The sequence below is a fragment of the Chiloscyllium plagiosum genome, chromosome 19 (assembly GCF_004010195.1).
Source record: "Chiloscyllium plagiosum isolate BGI_BamShark_2017 chromosome 19, ASM401019v2, whole genome shotgun sequence".
In the NCBI taxonomy this organism is placed as follows: domain Eukaryota; kingdom Metazoa; phylum Chordata; class Chondrichthyes; order Orectolobiformes; family Hemiscylliidae; genus Chiloscyllium; species Chiloscyllium plagiosum.
In genome coordinates this window covers 68990001-69014567 of record NC_057728.1, presented here as the reverse complement: position 1 = coordinate 69014567, position 24567 = coordinate 68990001, and the positions used below count along the sequence as shown (strand labels likewise).

Genomic DNA, 24567 nt, shown 5'->3' with positions numbered 1-24567 from the left:
TGGATTTTAGTAAGGCGTTTGATAAGGTTCCCCATGGTAGGCTACTGCAGAAAATACGGAGATATGGCATAGAGGGTGAGTTGGAGGTTCGGATTAGGAATTGGCTGGATGGAAGAAGACAGAGGGTAGTAGTTGATGGCAAAGTTTCTTCATGGAGTGCCGTCACTAGCGGTGTTCCGCAAGGATCTGTTTTGGGACCATTGCTGTTTGTCATTTTTATAAATGACCTGGAAGAGGGGTTAGAAGGTTGGGTGAGCAAGTTTGCGGATGACACAAAAGTCGGAGGAGTTGTTGACAGTGAGGAAGCATGTGGCAGGTTACAGCAGCATATAGAGAAGCTGCAGAGCTGGGCAGAAAGGTGGCAAATGGAATACAATGTAGCTAAGTGTGAGGTGACTCACTTTGGGAAGAATAACAAAAAGATGGGGTACTGGGCTAATGGTCGGATACTTGGTAGTGTGGATGAGCAGAGGGATCTTGGTGTCCATGTACACAGATCTCTGAAAGTTGCCACCCAGGTAAATAGTGCGGTGAGGAAGGCATATGGCGTACTGGCTTTTATTGGTAGAGGAATTGAGTTCCGGAGTCCTGAGGTCATGATGCAGTTGTATAAGACTCTGGTACGGCCGCATCTGGAATATTATGTGCAGTTTTGGTCGCCATACTAGGGGTAGATTCTTTACTCAGCGAGTTGTGAGTTCATGGAATGCCCTGCCAGTAGCAGTAGTGGACTCTCCCTCTTTATGGGCATTTAAACGGGCATTGGATAGGCATATGGAGGATAGTGGGCTAGTGTAGGTTAGGTGGGCTTGGATCGGCGCAACATCGAGGGTCAAAGGGCCTGTACTGCGCTGTATTTTTCTATGTTCTATGTTCTATGTTCTATGTAATCTTGGTGGTACGCTTGAGAGGTTTTTGACAGATCATCACCAACAATTTATTATCAGCATGAACAACAAAATGTTTACTAACTAAGTAGCAGCAAGGCTGGTAAAACATGATGATTTTTACAACAAAAAACAATGTGGGAGTGAGAGTGCTGAGGATGATGTAAAGAAGCATTAGGGCAATTGAGGGAAGTTAAGTGAATGGGCAAATTTTGCAACCAGCTTCCACTTTTAGAAATTTGTTCCACAAAGATATATACAGTTCGCATAAATACACCAGAATATTTTTCAATCTTTGAAAATATTTTATCATAAAGCAAGTCTTTCCTTCAATTTTTTTATCATACTACCCTTAACACTTTGGAAGGAAATGCATCCCAGAAAGGTATCGGAGCATATGTATTGCAATGTCATTGATCCTCATGTCCTCTCAACAGCTCAGGCAAACTACTCCAAACATAGAAGGGGAGTAGCTTCTAGGAAACTGCCTAGTTTTTCAAATACAAAGATTCCACAAATATATCAAAATTAGGAGCAGAAGAAAGCCTATTTGAGTCGGTTTGTCATTCAAAACGCTCATTGCCAATCCTTGTCTCAATGCCATACTCATGCTCTCTTCCCAGACAACCTTGACATAATTAGCTTGTAGAATACTATTTGTTCCTTTCTTAAATATGTTCAGTGACTGGAGTGTCAATCCATGTACAGATGTTTGCTTTTTATCCACATTATACTGCATTGTGTTCTTCAAAATGTCAGAATAAAAATCCATGATCTTGTGCAGTGCTTTTTATGTTCTTGCTTCTTGTTTTTTTTACCCCTGATGGTAGCTGCTTTAAATATTGCAGGCTTGTGCCTTTAGTGAGCATTTATGCAAAAAAAGAGAATGAGTTATGATATTGCATGCACCTTTTCTCTCTGTCTTTGTGCCTTTTTCATGGAGTAAGGTAGATGAACAAACTGATGACTGAGAACAGGGAAGCTGTTTCGATATATAAACAGTTTTTCTCTTCTTTTCGCCCTAATGTCTAATTGAGAATCACTGTCTGAGGATGGAGTTGCCCTTTCAGCATTAATTTTTTTTAAAGATAGGCACTGTTACTTTTCTTTAAGGAGAAGTGTTTCTTGTTCCAGTATAATTTGTAGTTTTCATTCTTGATCGCAGTGACAAATTCAGCACTGAACTCAGACAACTGGTGGGGGGCTATTAGGAAAAGAACTTTTCACAACTGCAATGATTGAAATTCTTTTCTTAAGCCTTTGATACCTCGCTGTCTCTAGCTTCTATTACTCACTTGCTGGCACCATGATGCAATTTTAAAAATAAAATTAATTCATGGTACGTGGGCATCACCGGCTAGGCCAGCATTTATTGCCCAGCCCTAATTTCCTTTCAGGCTGTTAGGAGCTGACCAGCTTGCTGTGGGCCTGGAGTCACATGTAGGCCAGACCAAGTAAGAATGGCACTTTCCTTCCCTAAAGAACATTAGTTGAACCAGATGGGTTTTTCCAACAAACAACAATAGTCATCATTTAGACTCTTAATTCCAGATTTTAATTTTATAAACATTGAGTTCAAAATTTCATCATGACGGGATTAGATCCTACCCCCAGAATATCATCTGGATTTCTGGATTAATAGTCCAGTGATAACAACATCAGGCCATTGCCTCCTATTATGTTTTCTATATGTCAGCCTACATAACATCTACCACAAAGATTATATTGAGATAATATCTTGAGACAGATATCCTGACATTATTAACAACACCAATTATGTACATTAATATATCTCAGAATTACACCACAGTTTGGGTTCAATGCTTACTTTGTTCGATATTATGATGTATACATCGTTGACTGACTGAACTGAACAGTATCAACTGACTGGTCTGACTACTACAAATTGACTCACCATTGGCCAAAAGTAAGGAGGAGACCTTTTATACTAGAACATTGCACTTTGTGATGCTATCTTGACATCTTGCTCAGATTTGTATAATAATACTCCAAATGTATCAAAATGTATTAGTTCCATGACTTGTCATTAGTACACAATGGCAGAAGTAATACATGCATGTTTAACCTCTTAATTACTATCCCTGTCTTCAAGGAAGAATCTGTATTATTATTTTGCCAATCCTTATTTTATGAGTGGTACACTAAATCAAACACGAGAACGTAATATGCATTGCACTGAAGCTGATAGTTAACAGCTTTTGATGATGGCAAGTTCAAGAATAACATTCACTAAGATCATGAGCATCATGTAAGCATTTTAATCTTAGCTTCATAGAACTCGCAATATCACAGAAGACATTCAGCTCACCTAGTCCTTGCTGGCTTTCCATACACCAAATCAATCAATCCCATTCCCGCTTTATACCATAGCGCTGCATGTTTATTTCCTTCATGCGGTCAGCAGATTTTCTTTGGAAAAAGTTATTGAATGTCAATACTCCTACAATTCCCGTGCATAATAGGTTCAAGGCTATTACCAAAGTGTAATAAAGCTGTGTAATAAAGTTCGTTGCCATCTCTCCCATCCTGAACCACCCACCCCGCCAACAGTTCTCACCGAAAACCATAAATTACTTAAACATTACTTAACGTGAACAGTATTTCCTTGACTACTTTTCCAAACGTGTCACAATCTTTTCACCTCTATCAGACTTTATCTTGATTTCATTTGCTTCAAAGAGTATTACCCCAGCTTCTCCAGTCTAAACTCCCTTAACCCTGGATTCATTCTGTTAAATCTGCTCTCTTAAGGACTTTCAACTCTTTCCCAAAGTATGGGAATCAGAGGCACAGTGGCCTTGAAGAAAGTATTGGTATTCAATGAACCTATTGCATCACCTTGGAGATATAGTTGGGCTGACTCTCTTTCATCATTTTTCTTTATGTTTCTTGTTGCCATTTGGTGCCTTTTATGTAATTAGTGTTTGGTATTCTTCCTTGATACTTTCGTCAGGACAATGGAGGATTTTTTCTCTCTTCATCTGACTTCCTTATACATAGTAACAGCTTAGACACTGGTCAATGGCAATGCTGGACTTATTGCTATTGCTCACAAGGACTTTACTGACTTGAAGCTTTTTTCTTATGTAATCATTTGATCCTGCCTCAGAGAGCAACATACAATGCAGTAGGTCCTATTCAAATCCAGATGTTCATAAAAGGAGTGGAGTAAGAGGAGGACATGGTTCCTTTTTATACTACTATCCATGGCAAGAGGTTTTTGAGAAATTTAATACACAAGTGTGGACTAGTAAATGGGTCAGCAGATGAATGGGTAGAGGTGGGTTAAGTAGGTAAGTAGCAAGGTTGGGTTCAAGATATAATCATTCATTTGAGTGCTATGCGATGAGATCAAAAGGCTCATTGGATTGGGGTAGTCAAGTCACGGGCATCATCAGGTCACATTAACGAGTATGGTTGTATCAAGAGGCAATGTCAGGTCTGACCGTGAGTCAGGTGCTTGTGTGGGTAAACATTTTGTCTGGTCAGTGACAAAATCAGGTGGTCAGTGAGTTGACCTCTGTTATGCCAGGTTCTACGTTATCAAAGCAAAAAAAGAACTGCAGATACTAAAAACCAGAAACAAAACCAGAAATTGCTGGCAAAACTCAGCAGGTCTGGCAGCATCTGCAGAAAACAAATAATGATTTTCGGACCAGCGATCCTTCTTCAGAACTGATTGCATTTGGGAAAAAGGTGGTATATATGCTAAGAAGAAGTGGAGGGTGGGAGAAGGAGCAAATGATATGTGGATAGGGGGACCTGAGCTTCTGGGTGCCTGCCATTTCAACACACCACCGTGTTCCCTGGCCAACATCGTTGTCTCAGGCTTGCCTCAGTGCTCCAGTAAAGCTCAGTGCAAACTGTAGTAACAACACCTGAATTTCCAAGCTTTTTAGACACATTATCGAATAGAACAATTTAAGAGCTTGAGTACCTTTTCCCATGTCCTTATCCCCGACCCCCATACATCAGGAGTTTTGACATCATAGTTGCTCCCATAAACAATCCATGGTCCAGATCTATGCCAGAACGTTGAGGGAGGCAAGAGACAAATTAGTTCTTTTGAAAGTGGAGTCTCAGGTAGATATGATAGTGAAGAAGGCCTTTGGTATGCTTTCCTTTATTGAACAGAGCACTGAGTATAGGAGTTGAGAGGTCAACTTGTGGCTGTACAGCACATTAGTTAGGCCACTTTTGGGATATTGTGTGCAGTTCTTGTCTCCCTCCTATCAGAAGGGTGTTGTGAAACTTGAAAGGTTCAGAAAAAAATTATGAGGACGTTGCCAGGGTTTAAGGATTTGAGCTACAGGGAGAGCTATTTTCCCTGCAGCGTTGGAGGCAGGATCATTAGTCATTTAGGGTGCAATTTTTACTGCTCCTCCTTCTCATCTCAAACCTCCATACGATAATTGCTAGAGTGCAATAGCAGATCCTGCATCGCTACTATGTCCTGCACCAGACACTTACATGGCTACAAAAGATCTTCCTTCTGTCTCACAAATATATGTTTGACTGGCCTGAGATTGCTTCAGGCACATGCTAATCTGCCTCCTTCAAGGATTCCTAATGATACATATCTTTCACCTAGGCATTACATCCAAGAAACTGAATTATCTCAGGGGATAAGTCCTTCATAGGATGATGGCATCATTGGCTAGGGCAGCAATTATTTTCAATTTTCAGTCGCCCGGATAACAATGGAGTCAACCATATTGCTGCTTCATGTGTAAGTGAGACAAGATAAAGATGGAAGATTTCCTGCCTAAAGGACATTAGAGAAGCAGATGTTTTGCTTTAATGAAAATTTGCAGCGGTTATGTGGTCTCCAATTTAACAAAATTCAAATTTAGTGATGTGTCACTGTGGTATTCAAGCCATGTGTCCCAAATATTTGCCTCAGGTTCTAGATTTCTAGCCTAGTAGAATTTTTCACTGCATTATCACCTCCTCATCATGTATTGATCAAATACCAGAGATGTGAAGTCATATGTTCAGAATCTCTAAGGCAGAGGTCTTCATTGCAACAAGTATGAAAATAAATGCAATCATATGTTTTGTAGATAATAAGAAATTGTTTCTTTCCAGTCAAATGCATTACATATAGCTTTTCCCCTTATTCGCGATAGTTGCAAATTTTCGCTACCTGAAATCAAAGAAGTCCAGTGCTGTCATAGTCTCCAGAATTGCAAACTGGTCCACCAGAAGCTTAAGGATTATTGCAATTCGATGGATTCTTGAGATCACTTTTAGCATATTCCTTTCGTCTCTCACCTGGAACACATCATTTCATGGGTTGCAAATTAATACCTGTTCTATTTAAAAGGATAATTTGGCATAGTCAAAAAGTGCTGTTTAGTTCAGCCTCCAACATAACAAAAACAAATAAAAGCAATGTTTAGAATGTAAATTACTAAAGTTATAGAGTGTCCAAAAGATCTACACATTCTTTGTTGCTCTACTAGACACTTAAGCTGAATATTCTAAGTATCAGCTTATTAGATTACTTACAGTGTGGAAACAGGCCCTTCGACCCAACAAGTCCACACCGCCCCGCCGAAGCGGGGGCTCACCCATACCCCTACATTTACCCCTTACCTAACACTACGGGCAATTTAGCATGGCCAATTCACCTGACCTGCACATCTTTGGACTGTGGGAGGAAACTGGAGCACTCGGAGGAAACCCACACAGACACGGGGAGAATGTGCAAACTCCACACAGTCAGTCGCCTGAGGCGGGAATTGAACCCGGGTCTCTGGCGCAGTGAGGCAGCAGTGCTAACCACTGTGCCACCGTGCCGCCCACGGTGAGCAGGTTTCAAACCTGGAGAAAGTGAGCACTGCAGGTACTTGAGATCAGAGTCGAGAGTGTGGTGCTGGAAAAGCACAGCAGGTTAGGCAGTTTCTAAGGAGCAAGAGAATTGACGTTTCGGACATAAGCCCTTCAACAGGAATGAGGCTCATGTCTGAAACCTCGATTCTCCTTCTCCTCTGACCTGCTGTAATTTTCCAGCATCACACTCTCACCCCAGATTTCAAACCTGTGGTCCTGTCATAGTGGAATTCAAGATCAAACTCAATGTTTCCAGTGCAGAATGACACATGCAGAGTGTACATTATGTCTTGGCTCCTAGATAATCTTCCACAATTAAACTGGTCAAGAAGTGGAAAATGCTTTTCCCTGAATGGCAGTAAGCTTTGTGGTAATCCAGCAATTTAAGAAATGTTGCTGGATTGCTTATGTTTTTGAAACATGTATAAACAATAAGTCTCTGGTGTACTGTTGGGATCCATTACTTGAGTTATTTGTGCTGACATAAAGAGGTCAACACTTGAAGTCAAGTATGATGGTTTGTGGAGCTGGATAGTTGATGTTTTCTTGTACAAGGGGAAGCAGCAGACCAGCAGACGTTGGGAAGGAGTGGAAATTCCTTGTTCTTCATCAGTGTTTTCAGCACTTTTACACTGTTTGATACTTTTAGCCAGGTATACACTTCAAAGCTGAAAATGGTGGTACATTAAATGACTTCTTTGATACTTCAAAATTTTGAGAGTCCCTTTTGAGGTGTTCCTCCAATCTGCTGTTCCTCTTCAAAGCTAAGGTTCTGATTTGCTTGCAAATTTCTTGTATATAATCAGATTTTACAACCTGCATGTGTCTTCCTGCAATCCACTTAGAACTTTTAGCTGTGCAGTCATGTAACTTGCAGCATCCAGGTTTTTTTAACCACAAATTTGTCTGGTTAGAAACAGATTAGTACTTTTTTACAAAAATCTACAATGTTACATCTGTCTTTGTTCATGAAAATAATACAAATACAGTTGAATGATCGTGATAATTCCTCTCTACAAAATAAATATTGAAGAAAGTAAATTTATAATAATAAGTATCATTAAAATTTTTCTTAATAAAAGGCAATGGGCTGAATCCTCCCATTTTAGGCAAATGTTTGCTTAGATTCATGGTAGTTGACCTGTTGTGGCCAATGCCACTTTTATCATATCAATGACAATCCATGAACATACAAAATAGGAATATAAGTAGTCCCACTTTGCCATTCAATAATATCCTGACTGATCCGTTTGAGCTTTAAATCCCACATTCCCATTTACCTGCAATACTCCTTCATTCCTCCGCTTAACAAGAATCTATCTACCTGTATCTGAAAAGTATTCAATACACTTCCTGTACAGCTTTCTGAGTCAGGGAATTACTAAGTCGCAAACATCTGAGAGAAAAAAAATCTCTTCATCTCACTCCTGGAAGGGTCACACCTAATTTCAAAAGTGTCTCCATGTTCTGGATTGCTCAAGAGGAAACTTCCGTGGGGCGGCACTGTGGTTAGCACTGCTGCCTCACAGCAGCAGGGTCCCAGGTTTGATTCCAGCCTTGGGCGACTGTCTGTGTGGTGTTTGCACATTCTCCCTGTGTCTGCATGGGTTTCCTCCGAGTGCTCCAGTTTCCTCCCACAATCCAAAGATGTGCAGGGTAGGTGAATTGGCCATGCTAAGATTGCCCATAGTGTTCAGGGATATCAGGTTAGGTGCGTTAGTCAGGGGTAAATGTAGGGGAATGGGTCTGATTGGGATAATCTTCGGAGGGTTCAGTGTGGACTCACTGGGCTGAAGAGCCTGTTTCCACATTGAAGGGATTCTACGGTTATTAAGGCAATTCAATTCTTATACAGTTTGATAAAGTTACCCATCAGTCTTCTTAAGTCCAGTGAAAACAAGCAAAGCTTGTTTAACTTATCTTCAGAAGACCCTCATTCAAGGGGTTAATCTAGTAAACTTCTCCTGAACCACATCTGATGCAGATACATCCTTCCTTAAATAAGTAGAATAAAACTGCACACAGTATGAAATTTATTATCAATGCCCTGCATAACTGAAGCATTATATCCACATTTACCTCTTGATTATTCCTTGAGTATTTGTGACTACCTGCTACCTCTGCATTTTAACAATTATGCATTAGAACACCTAACACCCTCTGTACCTTGGTGTTCTGTAGGTTTTTTTTGATTTAGTAATACTAAGTTTTTACCACTTTTGGAGAAGTGAACAACTTTATAGATTCCCATATTATACTACACTTACCAGATATTTGATCCAGACTATCAACATGATCGTCACAAATAGCTTAACACTGCAGATAGCCGACGCCAACTAGGTTCAGGAAGTACAGGGGATTCAAGTAAAAAAAGAAATGAAGAAATCAAAGAGAAGGAATGAAAATGTATGAGCAAGCCAGATAAAGGAAAACCTAAAGGTGTTTTACCTGTATGTAAAGAGTAGTTAAGAAAAATGTGGGACCTATCTGAGATGAGGAAGGGAACTTCTATGAAGATGCAAAGGATATGGGAAGAATTTTAAATGATTATTTTGTCTTTGTATTCACAAAGGAAAGGGATGATGTGGATATAAGTAATTAAATAGGAGTAGTTTGAAATGTTGGTAAAACAATCATAATGACATAATGAGAGAGCAAGTGTTAGCGAAGTTGGAATCCTTGGAAGTGAATATGCCACCAGAACCAGATGGATTGTTTCCTAGGATATTGAAAGAGATCAGGGGGAAACAGCAAGTGATCTGATAATTATTTTTCAATCTTCACTAAACACAGGTGAGGTGCCTGAGGACTAGAGGAATACAAATGTAGTTCCTTTGTTTCTAAAGTGTACAAAGAAAATGACAAACAATAATAGGCCAGGTGGTCTTACTTCAGCATTAGTCAAATTATTAGAATCAATCCTAACAGATTGGATTGTGTCACTAAGAAAAGCATGGACTAGTCAGGGATAGTCAGCATGGCTTTGTTAAGGGAAGATCATGCCTAACAAATTTCATTGAATTCTTTGAGGAATTGGCATCCTCTTGCTTGTAATGTGCTGATAAAATATCTTTGCATTTTCCTGTAAACTCACTTTGCTCCCCTAATATCCTTTTAGCTTGATTCTTATACTTGTCGTCCTCTTCTAAGCTTCATTATTGTTTTCAAAATTTGTCAGTTGCTTTTTTTTGCTTTATTATAACCTTTATGCTGTTGGGAATTCTAGATTTGGCAGTACCTTTTGTCTTTGTGGGGACATGTTATAGTCCAAACAGGTTTATTTGAAACCACAAGCTTTTGGAGACCTGCTCCTTTCTCAAGTAGCTATCTGAGGAAGGAGCAGTGTTCCAAAAGTTTGTGGTTTCAAATAAACCTGTTGGACTATAACCCAGTGTTGTGTGACTTTTTACTTTGGAGGAAGTGAGGTCTGCAGATGCTGGAGATCAGAGTCAAGAGTGTGTTGCTCGAAAAGCACAGCAGATCAGGCAGCATCCGAGGAGCAGGTGAAATCTACATTTTGGGTTGGATGAAGGGCTCCAGCCCAAAACGTTGATTTGCCTGACTCGTGACTTTGTCCACTCCACTCTAACACCAGAAACTCCAAATCATTTCTAAGACTAAACATAGATTTGTTCCCTCTCTTGGTTGAACTTATGACATGCAAGTTAAAAAAAAGGTTCCCTTGCAAGGAGTTGAAGAATCTTGTACCATCTGTGCCTTTCACACTGATCATATCCCGGCTGATATTTGGATAGCTATATCCCTCAAGTATTATTGCCCTGTTGTTTTAACACTCAGGAATTTGGCAACATAACTGTTCCCTAAACTCTCTCCCACTCTTTAAGGGTCTATAATATACACTTAATAGTGTGGCTACCCCTGAGCCTTTGCATGCATTGATCTATCCCTTAGGGGAGAAAGTGAGGTCGCATTTATCCAGATTGAACTCCATCTGCCATTTTTTGGCCCATTGACCCATTTGATCAAGATGTCTTTCTAATCTTAGAAAATCTTCTTCACCATCTACTATGTCACCAATTTTGGTGTTGTCTGCAAACTTCTAGTTGCTCTTATTTAGGTTTAAAATGCTAGTCTTATCCCCAATCTTCTCCCTTTCAAACTGGACATAAAAGTCATTCATATAGTGGTCACAGCTACCTATTACTGCCTTAACTGCAAAAGTCATTCCCTAATCCTGTCACTTTACACAATACCAAGGCTAATATGACCTACTGTCTGTTCAGTTCCAAAACAGGCTGTTCTAATAAGTTATCTTGAAAGCAAAGGAAGAACTCTTCAGCCAGGCTATCACTGTCATCTGATTTTTCAAGTTTCTAGGAAGTTGAAAGTCATCCATGATTATTGCCATGTGTTTATCACATGTGGCCAATGCTCCTTGTATACTTTGCCTCAGCTTTTGGTTACTATTGGTGGTCTGTAGACCACTCGCACTAGGTGACTTCTTTCCCCTACTATTTGTCAACTCCACACAAATAGATTCTACATGTTCAGCTCCTAAATGTTATGCACCCCTCAACAATCAGGATTCAATCGTCATTCTCACTTTGAACAATTACTCCTTTAACTCATCTCACTTTCTATAAGTCCAAGATATGGCTATAGATTCCTCCATTGGTCCCAGTTATGCCATTGTGGGGTATGTTGAACATTTTTTGTTCCAGTCTTACATGGGTTCTCACACCCAACTCTTTCTCCAATGAGCAATTACACCATTGGTGCTACTTCTGGTCTTGTCTAGAATTGGAAAAGCAAATCAATTTTGCTTCTAACTTCCATTGTTTTCTCACTTTCATCTGGTCCATCTCTTTTGCTTCCTCTCTCATCCTTGACTTCACTATTTCAATTTCCGGGCACATCCTGTTTACCAAATCCATTGCAAACTCACAAACTCTCACAGTAATCACAATTACGCTTCCTTATACCCTGTTTCTCCACCTCTGTCATATCTGTTTTGATGATGCCACCTTCCAACAGTGTGTACCCGATGTGTCCTCTTTTTTCTTCATATGAGGAATTTTCCCCACACTGTGTTTTAAAAAAGATCCTCAACCATATTCAACCCATCTGTCCTACTTCAACCCACAGTCTATTCCCTCCTTTCCAAGACATCAAAATGGTTCCCTTTGACCTCACTTTCCATTCCACCATTCAAAGGACATGCCTCTACTATTTCTAGCACTGCCATCAAGATGCCACCACCGAATAAATCTATCCCTTCCCTGCACTGTCAGCATTCTGCAGAGACTGTTACCTCCCCAATATTTTATCCACTCCTCTATCAATTCTGACATATTCTTAGCCCCCATACCGTTTTTTGTAATCTCAGGGGCCATTCACCTTATCCCTTCTCACTGTCCAAAATTCCAAACATACCTTCCAAATGAAACAACATTTTCCTTGTACTTCTTTCAATGTAGTCTATTGTTTTCTCTGCTCACAATCCAGTTTCCATTACATTGACAAGACAAAAGGAAGGCTGGGTGACCGCTTTGCTAACATTTCCATGCTTAATCTGTGACATTATTTCAATGAAGTTCAATGCCAGCCGGAAGGGAGAAACCTCCCCTGAGGCAAGGTAATCCTCAGGTAGAATCCACCACTAACCTGTCTTTCTCTAATGAGAGAGCAGTCCTCTGGGACAATTGTCAACTTTACCACTGTTATCACGAGTTGTGCCTTTTGCTCTGGGCATAATCACAATCTGTTCTGCCAACACCTCCCCCCACCCCATCAACAGACACTTCTGAAAAAGATTCATACATGACTCAAATAGTAACTCTCTTTCTCTCTCCACAGATGCTGCTATACTTGTTGTACTTCTCCATCACTTTCTGTCTTTATCCTAATCCTGAAGGCATAATGATTTCAGATTGTGGTTATTTATATCATTGTGCACAGTCAGGTTTTTTTACATTGTTATCATTGCTCTGGAAAATCAGACACAGAGTCTTTATATTAAAAAAAGTTACTGGAAAAGCTCTGCGCGTCTGGCAGCATCTGTGAAGAGAAATCAGAGTTAACATTTTGGGTCTGATGACCCTTCCTCAGAACCTGCCAGACCTGCTGAACTTTTCCAGCAACCCTGTTTTTGCTTCTGATTTACAGCATCTGCAGTTCTTTGGGTTTTTACAGAGCCTTTATAGTTTTGTCTTTTTATATCTTTGTGACGTCCAATTTTAAATGTTGTTGTATTCCTAGTTTTATTTCACTCCTCCTTCATGCTATTCTTTTTTGAGGGGACATAATTATAAAGAGAAAGGCAGAAGGTTTAGAGAAGATTTGAGGAATATTTTTCATCCAGGTGGTAGTGGGAATCAGGAGGAAAACCTCATAACCCTTTAAAAAGTAAGTAGATGAATACTTAAAATGTCATAATTTAAGATTATATACAAAACATTGGAAAATGTAGTACATCAAGCAGACTTGATGGGCCAAAGGACCTCTACTGTGCTGTATGACAATTATTCTATGACTATGGCCCCATTTTTCCACATCACTACTTTTCTAACTAACCATGTCTCTACCCTTTGACATTTCACACATTGCTACCACCACTATTCTTGCCACCACTATTCAGTTTAAAACCCCCTCTACTTTCCTATTTGGAACAAATGAATGAATGTTTTTATTGTCATCTGTATTTTACATTGAGAAAAGCAATAAAATACAGTGAAAAGCCTTTCTACTGTTGACACAATGCGGTCGCATTTTAAATAGTTTTTAAAAAAAGAAAAATTAGAAAGATATAGCTTAAGAAGAGTCTATCTATCCTCAGCCAGCTCATTACCAACAACATCTGTGCTGTTTCTTCACTTCATAAGAACACTGGCTTCAGCACGGTTCAGGTATCGACCATCCCAATGGTTCAGGCCCAATATCCCTGTACTGGGGAGGAAGACAGAGCCAAATGCAATAACTACAGAGGGATTTCCCTACTAACCACCAGTCTTTGCAGGAACCATCATCAAGTGCCTCCACTATGTGGCTTAGTAGCTCCTGCCAGAATCACAATGCAGATTCCATCTATCAAGAAGCACTATGGACATGATAATTTACAGCAAGATGATTCCAAAAAAAGTACAGAGCTCAGTAGGAAATTATATCCATGATGTAATGATATGCAACCATAAACCTCACCAGCATATCTACCACAGACCCCAATGTTTGGGTCTGGGAACGTTACATCATCTTTTCCATCTTCCTTGTCACAACAATCCACCCAACTCATGAAACTTCCACTGGGAAGGAGTTACACTACAGGGCGAGCAGAAAATTCTTCAAACAATGTCATCTCTAGCCTAAAACCAAGATCCCCATTACATCTGTTACTAAACTGCAGTACACAGATGATACTTGCGTGTAGGCACACTAAGACACCAAGTTCCAAACCTTCGTCAAGGAGACTGGTGAAAGAATTGGTCTCCTCCTACAGTCTGCTCTACTGCATAACATGGTCCCAAACTATCAAAATCCAGAGTAAACCATGAGAGAATATGGATCAATTCCCACATCTGAGGAAGTGAATGCTTGATGACACAAACTCCAAACCTGGCACCAAGTTCATAATCTACAGGGCAGCATTATTACCTGCCCTGGTGAATGCATTGGAGGTGTGGGTAATGTTAACAGGCATATAAAGGAATATCAGCAGCAATATCTCTCCAAAATCTGACAAATCTACTGGCAGTATAGGTGCTCCAATATGGCAGACCTCTATTATGCCAACATTCACAGCATTGAGGCACTTGTCAGACTTAATCAATTGTGTCAGGTGGGGCCACATCATCTGCATGACTGGGAGTTCTCTCCTCTGAGCTTTATCTCAATAAATATTTTTGAGAAGGTCAAATCCTTCCTGTAAAAATATTATACCAATAGACCATAAACCTTGTAGCTTCTTGACTTTTTGCAATTTTTCCTAAGCTTCTGCGCATGTTGCATTTCCTTTGCATTTTGCTATTAATTTGTAATGAACATAGAAATCAAAATTTTAAATTGTTATTTACTCTGCATTTTCATTGCTGACATCTTGAACTCAGTGGGATATTGTTTTCCTATGGGTGAAGCCAAAGTAAGTGACTGTTTTCAGCATTTTACACTCCTTATCAGGAATTCTGCTGTTCTTCCACTGAAGGCACAAGATGAGAGTAAGCAAGCCCAGCAAACATTCAATTTTAAAACAAGAAGAATTTTCCTACACTTTTATTTACAATCTCATAATAAATTCCCAAATTAGATAAAGATAAAGAATGCCTTTCAATTTATTTAATCTCTTAACGCAAGGCAATCATTCTTATCTTCCCATTACTTTATCTGAAAGAAACAATTCAATGCTTTGGCCTCAAATGCGTTTTCTAGCAACACAGAGGAAGCATATTATCAAGCTGTCTGTATTGATAAAAGATAATTACAGGCAGAGACAGACATTGTAGATAATTTCTAACTTTTCAATAAACAAACTAATAAGTGCCTTACAAACTAGCTTACAATGGCATTTCAGTTATATTGAAGCTTGTTTGATGATTACAAGAAATACTTTGGTTGTCTTTTCTCCTCATGGAGTACTTGATGAAAAAACTGTTATGGAACATCGAAAGGAAATGTTTTGTCAGCTTGTACAAAACTGGATAATCTTGATAATTTATGAGCAATCAAATGGACTTGAAGGGACAATCTTTTTTTTAGATTACTTACAGTGTGGAAACAGGCCCTTCGGCCCAATAAGTCCACACCGACCCGCCGAAGTGTATACCACCCAGACCCATACTCCTACATTTACCCCTTCACCTAACACTATGGGCAATTTAGCATGGCCAATTCACCTAACCTGCACATTTGTTTGGGATTGTGGGAAGAAATCGGAGCACCCGGAGGAAACCCATGCAGACACGGGGAGAATGTGCAAACTCGACACAGAGAGTCGCCTGAGGCGGGAATTGAACCCGGGTCTCTGGCGCTGTGAGGCAGCAGTGCTAACCACTGTGCCACCATGCCGCCCAATCTTATTAGCCTAACAAATGATAGTGAAAAGCTTACCTCAACCTCTCAACTTCAATCCTATCTTTACAGATACAGTAAATAAAAACCCAGCTCTTTACTTTGCTGCTCAGATTTGAATTAAAATGATAAAGAGAGACCAACAACATAAGATAACTTTGATTTGCACCTTCAAGGAAGGATTCCAGCAGTTTTGGATTAGTGACTAATTGTCTGATCAGAACTGCTGATAATAATCTGAGGCAATTGGATCTAAGGCAACATCACAAAGTTACGCAGCACAAAAGAAGACCATTCAATCCATCTTGCCTCTGTTGTTCTTTGAAAAAGTCCAACTTCCTCTCTTCTCACTAGGTTAAGTCATCAGCTGGGGAAAACAAATCAGCTGGATTTTAATTGCAGAGCTGTTCAGCAGGAAATTGAGTGGAAAGAATTAAAGTTCACCTGACTACATAGACATTTCCCTCCATCATTCACAGTAAGATTTATAGAAACTAGGGATCAATGTAAAATACTCACATGACCATTCTCAAATATTGCACGAACTGAATCCAATTCCCAAAGAATCTGCTTGAACCACAGTTCATAAGCTGCAATTTATAGATGTAAAAACTTTAAATTACCAATAATTTATTGTGCAATAAGTTATTGTGAATAATTTGCCAATGTCAACATGTTTTTATTATTGATACTATAATGTTAGCAGTTTACCTTGGTGAGTTATAATAAATAGATGTTCATCATGTATTTTGTTTCCATTCTTCTCACTTTGTAGTTCTTGAGCATTTATTATTTTATCCAACTTTAAAGAAAAACAGAGTTTAAAATTCAGCATAAAATGGACGGTTATTTATGCTCAGGGAATAGGAAAATAACATGTGATATCACATCTGTTGTTATATTTGCTGTTGCTTTTATTAACTTTAATGGCTATATCAAACTGAGGGAGAGAAAACTGGAGATCGACAAAAATAAAAAGATGGTGCAAAAACAGCATTCAGCAGAATTTCTGCTGTTTCCTAATTTATTGCATGAAAATACATGTGGAAAATCCAGAGGAATGGCTATTTATGCTGATTTTCCAGAATGTCCATCTGAGTTCCAGTAGGAATTTAGGGAATCCACTTGAAAATTGAAGATTGGTGTTTCTCTTCCTTAAATGGGAACATAATTTTCTTCAAATATATTTAAATAGGTTATTCGAATAGTTTCTGTATATCTTTTGTTATTGTTAGAATCATAGAGTTATAGAGGTATGCAGCACGAAAACAGAACCTTCATTCATGCCAACTAGGCTTCCTAAACTGAACTAGTCACATTTAGAAAAAATAGCAATGAACAATACAGCACAAGAACGGGTCCTTCAGCCATCCAAGCCTGCACCATTTTGCCCTTCCATATTAAAACTGTCTTCTTTTATAGGACTCATCTCCCTCTATTCCCTTCCTGTTGATGTATTCATCAGGGTGCTTTTTGAATGCTGCTATTGTGTCTGCTTCAACCACCTCCTCTGGCAGAGTGTTCCAGACACTCACCACCCTTTGTGTGAAAAACATGCCTCACACATCACTTTCAAGCTACCCCGCCACCCCCGCACCTTGAACCTGTGTCCCCAGTAATTGATTCCTCCACCCTGGGTAAAAGCCTCATGCTTTTCACTCAATTCATGCCATTCATAATCTTATCAAGTTCTATCAGATGCCTCTCAACCTCAGCATTCCAGTGAAAACAAACCCAGTCTATCCAGCCTTTCTTCATAAGTAAAATCCCCCCATACCAGACAAAATCCAGGTAAACCTTTTCTGTATCCTCTCCAAAGCATCCACGTTCGCCATACTATAGGAAGGATGTGGAGGCACTGGAACGGGTGCAGAGGAGGTTTACCAGGATGTTGCCTGGTATGGTAGGAAGATCGTATGAGGAAAGGATGAGGCACTTGGGGCTGTTTTCATTGGAGAAAAGAAGGTTTAGGGGTGACTTGATAGAGGTGTACAAGATGATTAGGGGTTTAGATAGGGTTGACCATGAGAACCTTTTTCCACGTATGGAAACAGCTATTACGAGGTGGCATAGCTTTAAATTAAGGGGTGGTAGGTATAGGACAGATGGTAGGGGTAGATTCTTTACTCAGCGAGTCGTGAGTTCATGGAATGCCCTGCCAATAGCAATGGTAGACTCTCCCTCTTTATGGGCATTTAAACGGGCATTGGATAGGCATATGGAGGATAGTGGGCTAGTGTAGGTTAGGTGGGCTTGGATCGGCGCAACATCGAGGACCAAAGGGCCTGTATTGTTCTATGTTCTATGTTCTATGTTCTAGCTTGTAGTGTGGTGACCAGCCAGATTTTGGCCCATATCTCGCTAAACCCTGCCTATCCATTGTCTTTTAAATGTTGTAATTGTATCTGCCTCTATCACTTCTTCTGGTAACTTGAGCCATGTAAGCACCACCCTCTGTGTGAAAAACCTGCCCGGATGTCCCTTTTAAATCTTTCCCTTCTCACCTTAAACCTATGCCTTCTAGTTTGGACTCTGTTACTCTGGGGAACACACCTTGGGTATTCACCTTATCTGTGTCCCTCAATATTTTATATCTCGCCATAAGGTCACTCTTCAGCTTCCTACACTGTCAGGAAAAACACTTCCAGCCTATCTAGCTTCTCCATAAAACTCAAAGGTTAAGTGAGTATAACCAGTGTGATTACTGGGTCATACCAGATAAATTGAGTGTAGATTTTAGTATTGAATTATTTGGTGAGTGATATCAAATTATATTCTACCTTATAATGCAAACATATTAAAAATAAGTTAGATAAGATATGGCAAGACACAATTACATATAGGTAAAGCAATATATTAGAGAAAGGAATACCATTAGAAGTATGATAGACAATTAGTTGAATTGGATTCCTGATGAAGGACTTTTGCCCGAAACGCCGATTTTACTGCTCCTTGGATGCTGCCTGAACTGTTGTGCTCTTCTTTTTGCACCACTAATCCAGACTCTGGTTTCCAGCATCTGCAGTCATTGTTTTTACCTAATTAGTTGAATTGCCAAATTCACAAAAGGAGATAGACTTATCCCAAAAAATTGGGGATCTTGTCATCAGTTGGAACAACAATGGATTTCTTATACAATATCGCACATTAAGAACAATAGAAACTGAAAATATATCGAAGAATAGTCAGCATGAATTCTTGTAGAAAGTAACAAGAAGTGTAGATAAGGGTCGTGCAGAATACAATAATTTGAATGTTCAAATGTCCTTCAAAAAGGCACAGATGTCATGAGGGCATGTAGAGGTGGTGTCAAGTCACAGAATGATACTCAGCTGGCTTCAAACAAGGAAGGTGGAATCATGGTTAAAGGTAGTTGTACAGAACAGGTAAAAGGTAGATAGCAGAGCTCCATAAGGATTGAGGATGGGACCAGTATTGATTGTCATTTATGCAAAAGGTCTCATGTTGGAAATAGAAATACAGTTGTTCAATTTAGATTCACATTCATAAATCAGCGGACACTCATGAACCTCATAAAAAGTATGGTTAAGGATTAATTACAGGAATAAAAGAAACCAAGATTGGGAATTCATTTCCAAAGGATAGAATTGAAACTAGAACAGTTAAACTTACAAATAACCTGGATTTGACTGCACTCAGTTTTCTGTGAACATCTCTGATGTCTACTTTAGGAAACAAAGTTGAGAAACTAGAATACATGCAAAATTAATTTATTGGATTGAAAACAAATACTCAACCAGCTACAGCTCTTTTCTCCAGAAAATAAAGCTTCAGAAGTGACCTTTAGAGATGTTTAAGATTAAGCAATGATTTGAAGAGTAGATGGAGAGAAAATGTTTCCATCAGCAGAGGAGACCAGAACCAAGAGCCAGTGGATATGGGCCAGGTGCTGGCAGGTGGGATTAGATTGGGTTGGGGTATCTGGTCGGCATGGACAGGTTGGACCGAAGGGTCTGTTTCCGTGCTGTACATCTCTATGACTCTAAGTCCAATATAGAATTCAGGGGAAAATCCTTTACCCAAGAAAGTGGTGAGATTTTCAAGTTCTTGTTTGGATTGTTGTGGGTAAAGGAGAAAAGGAATTGAATTCTTGAGCCAAACTTGTAAAAAGCCCAGCAAGGGCGTAGATTTATCATCAGTGAGAAGTTAAATGGTGTGTGAGAAAAATAAATCACCCACAGGATGGTGAGAATCTGGAAATCTTTGTCTGTAAGGGTGATAGAGGCAGAAATCCTCATAACATTTAAGAAGTATTTAGATGTATACCAAGATATACAAAGGCCAACTGCTGTAAAATAGGGTTAGAATAGTTAGGTGATTAACACAAAACAAAGAACAAAGAAGATTTTCAGCCCAGGAACAGGCCCTTTTGTTCTCCAAGCCTGTGCCGATCCAAATCCACTGTCTAAACCTATCGCCCAATTCCTAAGGATCTGTATCCCTCTGAAGGAGGTCCTGGGCCTCCTTCACCGCCGCTCCCTCACCACCAGACTCCTGGAGGAAGAACGCCTCATCTTCCGCCTCGGAACACTTCAACCCCAGGGCATCAATGTGGACTTCAACAGTTTCCTCATTTCCCCTTCCCCCACCTCACTCTAGTTCCAAACTTTCAGCTCAGCAGTGTCTCCATGACTTGTCCGGACTTGTCCTACCTGCCTAGCTCCTTTTTCACCTATCCACTCCACCCTCTCCTCCCTGACCTATCATCTTCATCCCCTCCCCCAGTCACCTATTGTACTCTACGCTACTTTCTCCCCAGCCCCACCTTCCTCTAGTTTATCTCTCCACCCTTCAGGCTCTCTGCCTTTATTCCTGATGAAGGGCTTTTGCCCGAAACGTCGATTTCGCTGCTCCTTGGATGCTGCCTGAACTGCTGTGTTCTTCCAGCACCACTAATCCAGAATCTGGTTTCCAGTGTCTGCAATCATTGTTTTACCTTGTATCCCTTTGTGCCCCACCAACTCATGCATCTGTCCTGACGCACCTTAAGCGTATCTACCGTGCCTACCTCTGCTATCTCTGCTGGCAGCGTGTTCCATGCACCTACCCCACTTTGTGTAAAGTACTTTCCACGTATATCCCACTTCAACCTTTCTCCTCTCAACTTGAACATGTGACCTCTCGTTACTGAATTCCTCACCCTTGGAACAAGTTTATCTCTAACCACCCTGCCTATACCCTTCATGATTTTGTAGATCTCAATCAAGTCCCCCTCAATCTCCTGTTTGCTAATGAAAACAATCCTAACCTACTCAACCTCTCTTCATAACTAGCACATTCTATACCAGGCAATATCCTTGTAAACCTTCTCTGCACCCTCTCCAAAGTGTCCACTTCCTTTTGGTAACGTGGCGACCAGAACTGTATACAGTATTCTAATTACAGCTGAACCAAAGTCTTGTACAATTTTAACATGACCTGCCAGCTCGTAAACTCAATACCCCGTCCGATGAAGGCAAGCATACTATATGCCTACTTGACCACTCTACCCACCTGTACAGCAACCTTCAGGGTACAATGGACCTGAACTCCCAGATCTCTCTGCCCATCAACTTTTCCCAAGGCTTTTCCATTTACTGTATAGTTAGGTCTAGAATCAGACCTTCCAAAATGCATCACCTCACATTTGCCTGGACTGAGCTCCATCTACCATGTCGCTGCCCAACTCTCCAGTCTATCTATATTCTCCTGTATTCTTTGACAGTCTCCTATGCTTTCTGCTACTCCATCAGTCTTCGTGTCATCTGCAAACTTACTGATCAGACCAACAATGCCCTCTTCCAGATCATTTATGTATATCACGAACAACAGTGGCCCCAACACTGACTCCTGTGGAACACCACTGGTCACCTTTCTCCATTTCGAGAAACTCCCTTCAACTACTACTCTCTGTCTCCTGTTGCTCAACCAGTTTTTATACACCTAGCTAGAACACCATGTGACTTCACTTTCTCCATTAATTTACAGTGGGAACCTTATCAAACGCTTTACTAAAATCCATATATGTGACATCAACAGCCCTTCCTTCATCTATCAACTTGGTCATTTCCTCAAAGAACTCTATTAAGTGGGTAAGGCATGATCCTCCCCCACACAAAACCATGTTTCCTATCACTAATTAGCCCATTCTCTTCCACTTGCTTTCCTCTTCCACTTGCCTTCTTGACCACTCTATCCACCTGTGCAGCCACTTTCAGGGTACAATGAATCTGAACTCCCAGATACCTCTGCTCATCAACTTTTGTTGTTCCATTTTATCTCTCAGTACCTTCTCCAGTAACTTTCCCACCACCAACATCAGGCTCACTAGTCTGTAATTACCTGGATATCCCTACTACCCTTCTTGAACAGGGGGCAACATTAACAAAACTCTCCAGTCCCACAGCACTTCACCTGTGTTTAAGGATGATACAAAGCATGTTTTTTGTTTTTAATAGCACAGACTCAAAGAGCTGAAAGACCTTTTGCTGTCCTGTAGACCTCTACAACTAAGCAAAGATTAACATTTGGATCTCAAAATGGGAAATAAGAATCAGAAATTAACTAGAGGGAATAAGAGACACAAAAGTAGTGGAACAGAGAGTCATACAGCACAGAAAAGGCCCTTCGGTCCACCGAGTCTGCACTGACAATAACTACCACTAAACGTGCACAAATCCCAATTTCCTGCGCTTGTTCAATATCCTTGAATGTTATAGTATTTCAAATGCTCGTCCAAATACTTCTTAAAGGTTGTAAGAAAGCCAGTATCCAAGGGAATAGCCACAGGAGTTCCCTGCACTGCCTGCCACTTTCCTTTCCATCCCCTGACTGTAACCCATCTGCCTTTATCTTGCACCTTAGGTATGACTGCCTCCCTGTAACCCTCTCCACCTCCCGAATGATCCGAAATTCATCCAGCTCCAGCTCCTGTTCCCTAACGCGGTTTTTGAGGAGCTGGAGTTGGGTGCACTTCCTGCAGAGGAAGTCAGCAGAAACGCTAGTGGTGACCCTTACCTCCCACATTCTGCAGGAAGAACATTCAATCTCCTCTCTTGTAGTGAGACAAGCACACTCCAATTATGACCTGACCAACAGTCCATTACTTTCTTGCTGTTATACTCTATGTCATAACTGATGAAAGTGGGTGCCCCATTTGTCTTCTTAACTATCCTATTTACATAATTTGCTAACTTCAGGGATCTGTGAATAATTACCCCAAGATCTCTTTGTTCCTTTGAGCTCCCCAGAATCCTGCCATTCATCCTGTTTTTTACTTTCAGAGTCCATCACCTTTGCAGGATTAATTACCATCTGCCACTGTTCTGCTCATTTGAACAATCCATCTCTATCTTCCTATATAGATGGGTTTGTAGATTAGACTCAGTCCAAATTTTGTGGCACAGACAGTCTCACACAGGGCACCTCATACCTTAAATACATTATCTGGGCTGACATGACACTAACTTTTAAAGTTCACTTTAGAATGTAACTTGAAAAATGCTCTGCGATTTATATATGAAAAATAACTGAAACCAAAATGTTCATTCTAAAAGATGACAGACTTAACAAACAATCCAAGTCTTTTTCAATATATAATTTCAGTTATATCACACTGTAGACCTTTGCTGTAAATTCTGTGCCTTATGATCTTACACTCCACAACCACCTGATGAAGGAGCAGTGCTCTGAAAGCTAGTGCTTCCAAATAAACCTGTTGGACTATAACCTGGTGTTGTGTGATTTTTAACTTTATAAGACCTTACAACCACCTTCTTCACTTTTAAACACCCTTCCAATCTTGGTGTCATCTGCAAACTTGCTTAACGTTGCCCCCACACTTTCATCCATATAATTTTGTATATAAGAAATGGAAGACTGGAGGATAGCAAATGTTGCTCCCTTGTTTAAGAAAAGGAGTCGGGACAATCCTGGTAATTTTCGGCCAGTGAGTCTTACTTTGGTTGTGGGCAAGGTGTTGGAAAAGATTATAAGAGATAGGATTTATAATCATCTGGAAAGGAATAATTTGATTAGGGACAGTCAACATGGTTTTGTGAAGGGTAGGTCATGCCTCACTAAACTTATTGAGAATTATTTGAGAAGATGACAAAACAGGTGGATAAAAGTAAAATTGTTGATTTGGTGTATATGGATTTCAGCAAGGAGTTTGATAAGGTTCCACATGGTAGGCTATTGCACAAAATCCGGAGTTTTGGGATTGAAGGTGATTTAGCAGTCTGGCTCAGAAATTGGCTAGCTGTAAGAAGACAGAGGGTGATGGTTGATGGGAAGTGTTCATTCTGAGCTCAGTTGCCAATGGTGTGCTACAAGGATCTGTTTTGGGGCCACTGCTGTTTGACATTTTTATAAATTATCTGGATGTGCATGTAGAAGGATGGGTTAGTAAATTTGCAGATGACACTAAGTAGGCAGAGTTGGAGATAGCGCCGAAGGATGTTGTGGGTTACAAAGGGACATAGAACATAGAACATAGAACAATACAGCACAGAACAGGCCCTTCGGCCCACGATGTTGTGCCGAACATTTGTCCTAGCTTAAGCACCCATCCATGTACCTATCCAATTGCCACTTAAAGGTCACCAATGATTCTGACTCTACCACTCCCACAGGCAGCACATTCCATGCCCCCACCACTCTCTGGGTAAAGAACCCACCCCTGACATCTCCCCTATACCTTCCACCCTTCACCTTAAATTTATGTCCCCTTGTAAAACTCTGTTGCACCCGGGGAAAACGTTTCTGACTGTCTACTCTATCTATTCCTCTGATCATCTTAAAAACC

At 40.3% G+C, this 24567-nt stretch overlaps 1 protein-coding gene across 3 annotated transcripts in view; it reads right to left on the bottom strand.

The window, feature by feature from the left end:
* LOC122559359 (tryptophan 2,3-dioxygenase-like) overlaps positions 1-24567 on the bottom strand; it is a 94135-nt gene that overhangs the window by 55025 nt on the left and 14543 nt on the right. For all 3 annotated transcript variants that reach the window (XR_006314406.1, XM_043708807.1, XM_043708808.1), the window contains exons 3-5: positions 16473-16563; positions 16281-16351; positions 6055-6182 (exon numbers count right to left, since the gene is read on the bottom strand). Coding sequence is in view for 2 of the 3 variants with exons in the window: in XM_043708807.1 (XP_043564742.1) it covers positions 6055-6182; positions 16281-16351; positions 16473-16563 (290 nt within the window). In the remaining variant the exon portion in view is untranslated. The remainder of the gene's footprint in view (positions 1-6054; positions 6183-16280; positions 16352-16472; positions 16564-24567) is intronic.